Genomic DNA, 10150 nt, shown 5'->3' on the forward strand with positions numbered 1-10150 from the left:
CGGGCACTGTGGGCGCAGCTGGAGGAGCTGGCAGCTTTCCGCTGGCGGGGTTTGCGGGAGGCCGAAGGCTTCTTCCAGTTCCAGGCAGAGGCAGAGGAGCTGATGGAGGGGCTGCAGGATGCCCGCAGGCGGGCGGCCGCTGAAGAGCTGGGCCAGGATGAATCCCGCACCCGGGTACTGCTGCGGCAGCACCGGGAGCTGCTGGAGGAGATGGCGGCCGCCCAGGAGCAGCTGGACGGGCTGGCCCGGCAAGCCGAGGGCTTTCCCCCAGAGCTGCGGGCTGGCCCCGAGGCACAGAGCCGGCTGGCAGCCCTGCGGGAGCTGCATGCCGAGGCAGCTGCCCTGGCCGAGCAGCGGGGCCGCCAGCTGCAGGATGCCCTTGACCTATACACTGTTTTTGGGGAGAGCGATGCCTGTCACCTGTGGATGGGGGCCAAGGAGACCTGGCTGGGGCAACCGGAGGTCCCCCAGGCACTGGAGGACCTGGATGTGGCACAGCACAGGTAGGGGCTCCCACAGTGGCGGTGCTGCCGTGCCGTGTCCCGAGGTGTGGCCCTTTCTCAGCCCATCCATCCCCACAGGCTGGACGGGCTAAAGCAGGAAATGGCCACCGTGTCTTCCCAAATTGCCGCCGTCAACCAGGCAGCTGATGGGCTTCTGGCAAGTGGCCACCCCCGCAGCCCCCAAGTCCGGCAGTGCCGAGAGCAGCTCAACGAGAGGTACGGTGACACCGGGATGGGTGGGTGGTGCTGGGGTGATTAGGCTGGACCCACCAGCTGCATCCCCCATCGTCACCCTTCTCTGCCATGCAGGTGGGACCGGTTCAGGCGGCTGGTGGCCGAGCGTTGCCAGGCCGTGGGCTCAGCATTGCGCCTCCTCAACTACCGTTTGGAGTGTGAGGAGACCCGGCAATGGCTGCGGAGCAAAGCCCAGGTGGTCCAGGCCACCGCCGAGCTGGGCCAGGACCTGGCTGGCGTCCTGGCCACCCAACGCAAACTCTATGGCATCGAGCGGGAACTGGCCATCGCCCAGGACCGCCTGGCCTCCCTGCGCTCCCAAGCCAACCGCCTGGCAGAAGAACGGCCCGACGTGGCTGGGGAGGTGGCTGAGCGGCTAGCGGCAGTGGCGGCCGCCTGGGAGGAGCTGCAGGAAGCCTTGGGGGAGCGGGCAGCCTCTCTGGGGGAAGCTGGGCAGCTCCAGCGCTTCCTGCAGGACCTGGATGACTTCCAGGCTTGGCTCTTTGGGGCTCAGAAAGCCATGGCGGCCACCGACGAGGTGCCGGCCTCTTTGGCCGAGGCGGAGGAGCTGCTGCGGCGGCATGAGGCGGCACAGCGGGACTCACAAGAGCATGTGGCCGCCTTTTCCGCCTTGGTGGAAGCAGGGGAGCGAGTGGTGGGGGAGCAGGAGGACCCCCAGTATGAGGGGCTGCGGCAGCGTCTGCACGGTGTGGAGGCCGGTTGGGCCGCCCTGGGCAGGATGGCAGAAGCCCAGCACCGCTTCCTAGCCCAGTGCCGCGGCTTCCAGGAGTTTCTCCGCGATGCCAAGCAGGCAGAGATCCTCCTCACCAACCAGGTGGGTGCCCAAGGTAGGTCATGGGGAGTTGTCCCCGGCTCATGGGTGCCCCAAAAAGGTGCTGAACCCCTGCTGTGCCCCTCTAGGAGTACACGCTGGCCCATCTGGAGCTGCCCACCACGCTGGAGGGTTCGACTGCTGCCCTGCGCCGCTTCCAGGACTTCCGTGCCGGCGTGGAGAGCAGCGCCGAGAAGGTCCCTGAGGTGGTGGCCAGTGGCACCAAGCTGGTGGCCGAGGGGAACATCTTTGCTGAGAAGATCACTGAGAAGTGCCAGGCCCTCCAGGAGCGGTGAGTCCAGCCAGGGGCCAGCGGGCAGGCAGGCAGGCAGTGTGCAGGCAGCAGGGCTGATGCTGCCTGTCTCTGGTTGCCCTGCCAGGCACGGGGCCGTCGCGGCCAAGGCGGAGGAGGCCGCGGGTTTGCTGCAGGACAACCATGAGCTGCAGACTTTCCTCCAGAGCTGCCGGGAGGTAGGAACAGGGCATGGCTGGTGGAGCCAGGGGGTCCCTGCCAGCCGAGCCCTGACACCTCTTGTCTGCAGCTCGACACCTGGGTGGAGGAGAAGATGCTGACAGCACAGGATGTCTCCTATGGCGAAGCCCGTGGCCTCCACGGCAAGTGGCAGAAGCACCAGGCATTCATGGCCGAGCTGGCACCCAACCAGGGCTGGCTGGAGAAGATTGAGATGGTGGGTGCTGGCTGGAAGCCTCACTACCCCCCAGCTGGGTGAGAGGTCTCCGTGCCACGGTGGCCACCAACCTCCTCGGTTTTGCCAACAGGAGGGGAAGGAGCTGGCGAGCCGCAAGCCACAGTACAGCGAGGTGGTGGTGCGGCGGCTGGCCGAGCTGCGCAGGCGGTGGGACGGGCTGTGCAGTGCTGCCGAGGAGAAGGGCCGGCGGCTCTTTGAGGCCAACCGCTCAGCACTGTATGCCCAGAGCTACGGGGAGCTGGAGAGCTGGCTGGGGCAGGCAGAGGAGGAGCTGCGCGCCACTGAGCAGGCCAAGGACCTCACCGCCACCAACCTGCTGCTGAAGAGGCTGATGGTGGGTGGTGGCACTGCCAGGAGAGGGGCTGGAGGGGAGGAAGGGTGTTGGCATCTCATTCTTTCCTTCATGCTGCCCCCCCATTCAAGGTTGAGGGGTCTGAGGTGCTGGGTCATGTCCCCAAATGGGGCTGGTTGATGCCTTGGGGGTCCCCAGCCTGGCTCTGCCCCCCTGGCTCACACAGATCTGCTCCACCAGAGACTGGAAGAGCAAGTGGGAGCACGGATGAAGGAGCTGGAGGAACTGGGATGGCAGGGCCTCCCCACTGCTGGGGATGTGCCAGACACTGATGGGCATGAGCAGAGGCTCCAGCAGCGATTCCTCAATCTGCTGGAGCCACTAGAGAGGAGGAGGAAGGAACTGGAGACCACCAAGGCCATATACCAGCTTGGGCGGGACCTGGAGGATGAGACGGTGAGTATCCTTGCTGTGGAGGGGTTTGGCGTGCTGGGAGCACCCATGAGTGCTCAGTGGGTACTCTTGCCTGCAGCTGTGGGTGCAGGAGCGGCTGCCCCTGGCCAGGTCGATGGAGCACGGCACCGACCTCCCGAGTGTGCAGCGCCTGGCCAAGAGGAACGAGGTGAGCCAGCACCCACCACCCTAACTGGTCCCCTAGGGCCACCCATCCCACGGGTGAGCCCCACCATGACCACCCACCCCACGGGCAGACACTGCAGAAGGAGCTGGCAGGTCATGCCCCCCGCCTGGCCGAGGTGCTGAGCCGTGGCGAGGCAGTGGTGAGCGGCGACAAGCCCAGCCCGGAGCTGGAGACGCGTGCACAGGAGCTGCGGATGCTGTGGGAGACGCTGAGGGAGGAGGCGGCCGCCCGGCACCGGCGCCTGCAGGAGGCTGGTGAGGCCCAGCAGTACTACCTGGATGCTGGCGAGGCCGAGGCCTGGGTCAGCGAGCAGGAGCTCTTCATGGGAGCTGAGGAGAAGCCAAAGGTGAGGGGTGGCTTCACATGGTGCCCCTGTGTCTTGGGGGGCTCTGTGCTGTGCTGGGTCATCCTATGTCAAGCCATGCCGTGCCATGCTGTTAAACACCCAGTACCACGCTGTGTCCTGTTATTACACGCCATCCCATGCCATGTTGGGCCATTACAGGCCATCCATCCCATCCTAGGGCATGTCAGGCCATGCCATTATGTGCCATGTCACACCATGTTCTAACACACTGTCCATCCCATGCCATGTTGTGTCATTACATGCCGTGCTGGGTCGCTGGGCTAAGGCCAACTGGATGAGTTCTGCACTCAGGGTACAACAACCCCCAGCAGCGCTACAGGCCTGGGGAGGAGTGGCTGGAGAGCTGCCAGTCAGAGAGGGACCTGGAGGTATTGATTGACAGCCAGCTGAACATGAGCCAGCAGTGTGCCCAGGTGGGCAAGATAGCCAACAGGATCCTGGCTTGTATTGGCAATAGCATGGCCAGCAGAGACAGAGAAGGGATCTTACCCCTGGGCTCGATGTGGGGTTTTGAGCCCTTCACTCCAGAAAGGCCATTGAACAACTCAAGCATGTCCAGAGAAGGGCAACGGAGCTGGTGCAGGGTCTGGAGCACAGGTCTGCTGGGGAGCGGCTGAGGGAACTGGGGGGGTTTAGTCTGGAGAAGAGGAGGCTGAGGGGAGACCTCATGGCCCTCTACAGCTCCCTGACAGGAGGGTGCAGAGAGGGGGGATGAGTCTCTTGAACCAAGGAACAAGCGCCAGGACAAGAGGGAATGGCCTCAAGCTGCGCCAGGGCAGGATCAGACTGGCTCTGAGGAAGGATTTCTTTGTAGAAGGGGCTGTTGGGCGTTGGAATGGGCTGCCCAGGGCAGGGGGGGAGTCCCCATCCCTGGAGGGGTTGAAGAGTCGGGTTGACCCAGCACTGAGGGATCTGGGGGAGTTGGGAATGGTCAGGGTGAGGTTCATGGTTGGACTGGAGGAGCTTCAAGGGCTTTTCCAACCCAGACAATTCTGTGATTACACACCATCTCATGCTATGTCATGCTGTGCTGTTGCATGCCATGCTCTCCTCTGCCATCCATGCCACCCTACACCATGCCATGTCTTGTCATTACATGGCATGCTGCATCACTGCAGGCCATCCTATGCCATGCCATTATATGCCATCCTGCTCTGTGCCATGCCATGCCATTACACACCACCACACCAAGCCTCTGTGTCACGCCACGCTGTACCCCACTGAGCTCCCCATTGCTCCCTGACACATCACATGGAGGCAGGACATGCCCGTAGGATGGGTGCTAGGGCTGGACCCTGGTTCCTCTCCCATGGCTGTGCCAAGTACTGATGGGTGCTGGTCTCTGCTGTGCCACAGGATGAGGAGAGCAGCTTGTTGATGCTGAAGAGACATGTCCGGCAGCAGCGGTCCATTGATGACTATGGCCAAACCATCAAGGAGCTCGCGGGGAGGGCTCAGCAGCTGCTCTCTGCTGGCCACCCTGAGGGGTAGGTACCACACCACATGTCCCCTGCCCCTCAGGGTGGCCCTGTGCCCTCAGAACCAGGGTGGGTGGGTGGTTTGGCTAAGCTCCAGCAGCGTTGGCTGCCCTGGTGCCTCACTTCAGCTGGGTGGCATTGCCCCGGCTGTGGCAGGAACAGGGTGGCAGAGGAACATGGGGAGGGCAGAGTGGGTTCCTCCCCTAAAAGACCCTCCAGTTGGCAACACGGGTGGGTCGAGGGCACCTTTTCCTGGGTGAGAACTGGGGTGTCTGTGTGCCGGGGCCACGCAGGGAGCAGATCATCCGGCTGCAGGGCCAGGTGGACAAGCACTACGCGGGGCTGAAGGAGGCGGCCGAGGAGCGCCGCCGGCGCCTGGAGAACATGTCCCACCTCTTCCAGCTGAAGCGGGAGGTGGAAGACTTGGAGCACTGGATTGCCGAGCGTGACGTGATCGCCTCCTCCCAGGAGATGGGGCAGGACTTGGACCATGTCACGGTGAGGACACCCAGGGTGGGAGTAGCAGTGCCGGTGTGTGGTTTTGGAGGGACAAACTCAACTTTTCTCTCCCCTGTGCAGCTCCTGCGGGAGAAGTTTCGGGAGTTTGCGCGGGAGACGGGCAGCGTGGGGCAGGAGCGCGTAGACCGGGTGAACCTGGCTATCGAGGACCTCATTGATGCGGGGCACGCAGAGGCAGCCACCATGGCCGAGTGGAAGGACGGGTTGAACGAGAGCTGGGCTGATCTCCTGGAGCTGATTGACACCCGCATGCAGCTTCTCGCTGCCTCCCACGACCTGCACAAGTACTTCTATGACGGCGCCGAGCTGCTGGCCCTCATTGCCGCCCGGCGCCAGGAGCTGCCCCAGGACCTGGGCGAGGATGTGGGCACGGTGGAGGCTTTCCACCGCATGCACAGCGCCTTCGAGCGTGACCTCCAGCTGCTGGAGACGCAGGTGAGGCTGCACCCGAGAGCTGCTGGGGCTACCCGGCATTGCCACTGCCGGCACTCAGCATCCTCCATGCTCTCCGGTTCCACCGGGTAGGTACAGCAGTTTCGGGAGACAGCGGCACGCCTGCAGACTGCCTATGCCGGGGAGAAGGCGGCCGGCATCCAGGAGCAAGAGCAGGAGGTGGCACGAGCCCTGCGGGCGCTGCTGGAGGCGTGCAGTGGGCGCCGGGCCCGGCTGGTGGACACAGCTGACAAGCATCGCTTCTTCAGCATGGCACGGGACCTGCTCTCCTGGATGGAGAGCACTGTCCGGCAGATTGAGACGCAGGAGAAACCCAGGTATGGCTGGGACCGGGTGCCGTTTGTTGGGACCCAGTGCCATTGGCTGGGACCCAGAAGCGATGCAGCCACTGATGACGTCACCTCTGTCTCCAGGGATGTTTCCTCGGTGGAGCTGCTGATGAAGTACCACCAGACCATCAGGGCCGAGGTGGACGCCCGGGGCAAGAACTTCACCACCTGCATTGAGCTGGGCAAGAAGCTGGTGCAGCGCAAACACCAGGACTCACCTGAGGTGAGGGCAGCCAGGACTGGAGGGCAGTGGGACAGTGCCACTGGGGCCACCCTGTGACGATTTCCCCTCACAGATCAAGGCAAAGCTGGTGGAGCTGGTGGAGAAGAGGAAGGCCATGATGGAGACGTGGGAGCAGCGCTGGGACCAGCTGCGGCTGTGTGAGTGTGCCGGCAGTGCCAGGGAGGATGGCGGCTCAGCCCGGGGTTAGTGGTGGCGGTGGCAGGAGGCTGAGCGCTGCCCGTCCCTGCCCGCAGTGCTGGAGGTGTGCCAGTTCTCCCGGGATGCCTCGGTGGCCGAGTCGTGGCTCATGGCACAGGAGCCCTACCTGGCCAGCAGCGACTACGGGCAGACAGTGGATGCAGTAGAGAAGCTGCTCAAGCGGCATGAGGCTTTCGAGAAGTCCTCGGCCACCTGGGAGGAGCGCATTGCTGCCCTGAGGAAGCTGACGACGGTGAGGAAGGCTCAGGGTGGGCCACAGCCAGTCCTGGCTTGCCTCTGCCTGTCCTGCCTCAGTTCTCCCACCCCACATCCCTGCCAGTCCCTAATATATCCGCTCCTTTTTCCGGCAGCTGGAGCTCCTGGGCGGGCGGACGCTGCGCGAGGGGCTGGCGCGGGATGGGGTGACACACTCTGAGGCTCCCGAATACCACCTGGATCTGGATGGGGAGCTGGAGGCCGGGTAAGGGACACCAGCACCAAGTGCCCATGGCAGCATCTCAGGCAGGGGCAGCCCACTGCGCTCGTCTGGCACATAGGCATCGTTTCCAGCGTCCCTCTTCTCAAAGCATTGAGGGTTTTTTTTTAGCAATTTGCCATTTTTGAGCAATAAATTGATGCAGTGAAGAGATATGAAGGTTAAACTCTGCCACGTCAGGGCTTTCATCCCTCGGTGGGGACCAGCAGCCAGCCCCAGGTCCCTGCAGGCCTACAGCTGTGTTTCTGTAGCGAGATCGCTGGGAGGAGGATTTTGGGGGTGCTACTCTCTGCTGGGAATGCTGAGTGGGCTGCCTCCCTGCCGCAGGTCCGAGGAGGAGGAGAAGAGGAAAGGTGTGAGCACACGGGACACCTCTCCACCCACTACTGATGGACCAGAGCCGGTCAGTTCTCAAGTTTAGCTTTTTCCTTCCCCCATGACAAAAAATGTGTCCCCTTGTGTACCACAGACCCCATGGATGCTCTGTGGCCATGACTGCGGCCATGGCGTGTGAATGGCTTCCTGCACCCCCAGCCTTCGCCTTGTTCCTTGTCTTGAATAAATGCTAAATGACCCCAAAAAGGCTGGGTGGGCATGCAGGTGCTGCACCTTCCCCTTTGCCCTGGCTCCAGAGGTGACCGGGGGTTCCCTATGGTGGCTCAGACCACCTCTGCTTGGCTGCGGGCTGGCACCCATGGGTGCTGGGTGTCTCTGGGATTGGGGCATCAGCCAGAGACAGAACATCCGTCCCAGGGTGGGCTAATCCCGGCCACCATCCTCCGCTGCTGGCGAGGCCATGTGAGTCCCAGGAGAAACCCCTGGGGGATACCGCCTGGCCCTGTGGCACCCAGCTTTCCAAGCACCCAGCCCTGGGAGGGGACATCGGGCAGAGCTGCCCACAGACACACCGCAACGTCTCTGCTGGCCCTGCTCACGTCGGCCTCAAGGCACGTGGCCCTTGGGTCATCATCACCCCATGGAGATGTCACTCTATGAGGCATTGTCACCCCAAGAGTCATCATCACTCTATGGGGCATTGTCACCCTGCAAGATATCATCACCCCGTCACCCTACAAGGCATCAGCACCCTGTGAGACTTCAGCACCCCACACAGCATTGTCACCCTACAAGGCATCGTCACCCCACAGGACACTGCCAACCTGTGTGACAGCCACCTTGTGTTTGCTGCCACCCTCTCTGCTCCTCCTGCCTGCTTGGGGACAGGATTGCTTTCTGGTTGCTCTGCCTGCTTGGGGAAAAGAACCCCTTCTGCCTTTTCTGCCTGCTTGGGGACATGGGCGTCTTCTGGCTCCTTGGGGACAAGATCATTTTCGCCTGCCTGGGGACTGGACCCCTGAGTATCTGCTCAGAGACAAGATCATTTCTGCCTGCTTGGGGACACTGGCATCTTCTGGCTTCTTGGGGACAGGGTCCCCCTCTGCCTGCTTGGGGACACTGGCATCTTCTGGCTCCTTGGGGACAGGGTCCCTCTCTGCCTGCTTGGGGACATGGACATTTTCTGGCTCCTCGGGGACAAGGATCTTCCTCTGCTTGCTTGGGGACACAGCCACTTTCACCTGCTCGGGGACAGGACCCCACTCTGCTTGGGTACAAGACTACTGCCTGTGTGCTTGGGGACACAATCACCTTCCAGCTGCCAGGGACAGCTGTCCCTCCTCCTGTCCCTCTTGGCAGGACACACCTCAGGACCTCCACATGCTCCCCGTGGTGCTGTGCAGGGCTGGAGCCCTCCCAGGGTGCAGGATTTGGGGACGGGCACCCGAGGATCGCTGAGCCCCTCCTGTGACACACCCTTTGCCAGGCACCACAGCCCCTGACTGGACCCTGTCTGTCTGCTGGCATCCTCCACTGTCCCCAAGCCCCCTGAACAGGGGACAACACCAGGGTGGCTCACAGGGCTGTCTACCTGGCTCAACTCAACCTCATCACCCCAAATCCATGGGGGGCCCTGACACCAGGGTGCAGCTCCCAGGGCTGGAGCATGTCCCAGCCACTCGCTGGGATCCTCCCAGTAGCCACCATTTCTGGTGTATGGAAGCTGGTGGGATCACTGGTACTGGAAGAGCTGGCACCCACCACTGGGCCATTGGCTTGGGGACCATGAGCCCCCACTGGGGACAGGGAGGGGATGGGACCTCAGGATGTGGCTTTTGGTGGTGGGTGGTGACACCGTGGTGTAACAGGGCTGTTACTTCACGGCAGCTGATGCGGATGGCAGGCAACGAGGAGCCGGTGTCACCGAGCCCACGGCCACCACGGGAGGAACCAGAGGAGCCGGCCACACTGCCAGCCCACTCCTGCAGCATCCAGCTGGAGGGCTACCTTGGCCGCAAGCACGACCTGGAAGCGGCCACCAAACGGGCATCCAATCGGTAGGCGTGGTGGCAATGGTGGCAAGTGCCAGGCGGTGTGGGCACGCACCGGGCTGACGTGGTGATGTGGTGGCAGGTCATGGAGCACGCGGTACTGCGTGCTGCGGGGTGGCCAGCTCGCCTTCTTCAAAGATGCCAAAAGCCGGGCGCTGGGGTTGCCCTGCCATGGCGAGGAGCCCCTGGGGCTACAGGATGCTCTCTGTGAGGTGGCTGCCGGCTACAAGAAGAAGAAGCATGTCTTCAAACTCAGGTAATGGCACGGCATGGTGTGGCATGGCACAGCATGGGGTAGCACACTCTTCACTGTCATCTCTGCTCTTGTCCCCAGGCTCAGCAATGGGAGCGAGTGGCTCTTCCATGGCAAGGATGAGGTGAGGGGCATCCCGGAGTGGGGCATGGGGTGGCTGGAGATGCCCGGGGGACAGAGGGGGGACTAGCAGTGCCCAGGGGGACACAGGATGGCCAGTGTAATGGGGGGGGGGG

General features: G+C 63.0%; 3 protein-coding genes across 3 annotated transcripts in view; 2 read left to right on the plus strand and 1 right to left on the minus strand.

The window, feature by feature from the left end:
• SPTB (spectrin beta, erythrocytic) overlaps positions 1 to 7856 on the plus strand; it is a 12022-nt gene extending 4166 nt beyond the window's left edge. The window contains exons 13-31 of the mRNA XM_026850225.1: positions 1 to 503; positions 582 to 719; positions 813 to 1572; positions 1659 to 1861; positions 1950 to 2040; positions 2112 to 2258; positions 2350 to 2613; positions 2812 to 3027; positions 3104 to 3193; positions 3282 to 3557; positions 4935 to 5065; positions 5350 to 5554; positions 5636 to 6010; positions 6101 to 6345; positions 6442 to 6580; positions 6654 to 6738; positions 6835 to 7031; positions 7150 to 7259; positions 7602 to 7856. The exon at positions 1 to 503 is cut by the window's left edge and continues 413 nt beyond it. Coding sequence (XP_026706026.1) covers positions 1 to 503; positions 582 to 719; positions 813 to 1572; positions 1659 to 1861; positions 1950 to 2040; positions 2112 to 2258; positions 2350 to 2613; positions 2812 to 3027; positions 3104 to 3193; positions 3282 to 3557; positions 4935 to 5065; positions 5350 to 5554; positions 5636 to 6010; positions 6101 to 6345; positions 6442 to 6580; positions 6654 to 6738; positions 6835 to 7031; positions 7150 to 7259; positions 7602 to 7695 — 4269 coding nt within the window. The 3' untranslated portion in view covers positions 7696 to 7856. The remainder of the gene's footprint in view (positions 504 to 581; positions 720 to 812; positions 1573 to 1658; positions 1862 to 1949; positions 2041 to 2111; positions 2259 to 2349; positions 2614 to 2811; positions 3028 to 3103; positions 3194 to 3281; positions 3558 to 4934; positions 5066 to 5349; positions 5555 to 5635; positions 6011 to 6100; positions 6346 to 6441; positions 6581 to 6653; positions 6739 to 6834; positions 7032 to 7149; positions 7260 to 7601) is intronic.
• The window catches only part of NUP160 (nucleoporin 160), a 59676-nt gene that overhangs the window by 11439 nt on the left and 38087 nt on the right, over positions 1 to 10150 (plus strand). The gene's annotated exons all lie outside the window — the stretch shown is intronic.
• The window catches only part of LOC113481116 (pleckstrin homology domain-containing family G member 3-like), a 9803-nt gene continuing 8252 nt past the window's right edge, over positions 8600 to 10150 (minus strand). Inside the window, exons 9-10 of the mRNA XM_026850444.1 lie at positions 9618 to 9884; positions 8600 to 8851 (exon numbers count right to left, since the gene is read on the minus strand). Coding sequence (XP_026706245.1) covers positions 8600 to 8851; positions 9618 to 9884 — 519 coding nt within the window. The remainder of the gene's footprint in view (positions 8852 to 9617; positions 9885 to 10150) is intronic.

Source organism: Athene cunicularia, assembly GCF_003259725.1.
Source record: "Athene cunicularia isolate RWA chromosome 5 unlocalized genomic scaffold, athCun1 chr5_part2, whole genome shotgun sequence".
Lineage (NCBI taxonomy): Eukaryota > Metazoa > Chordata > Aves > Strigiformes > Strigidae > Athene > Athene cunicularia.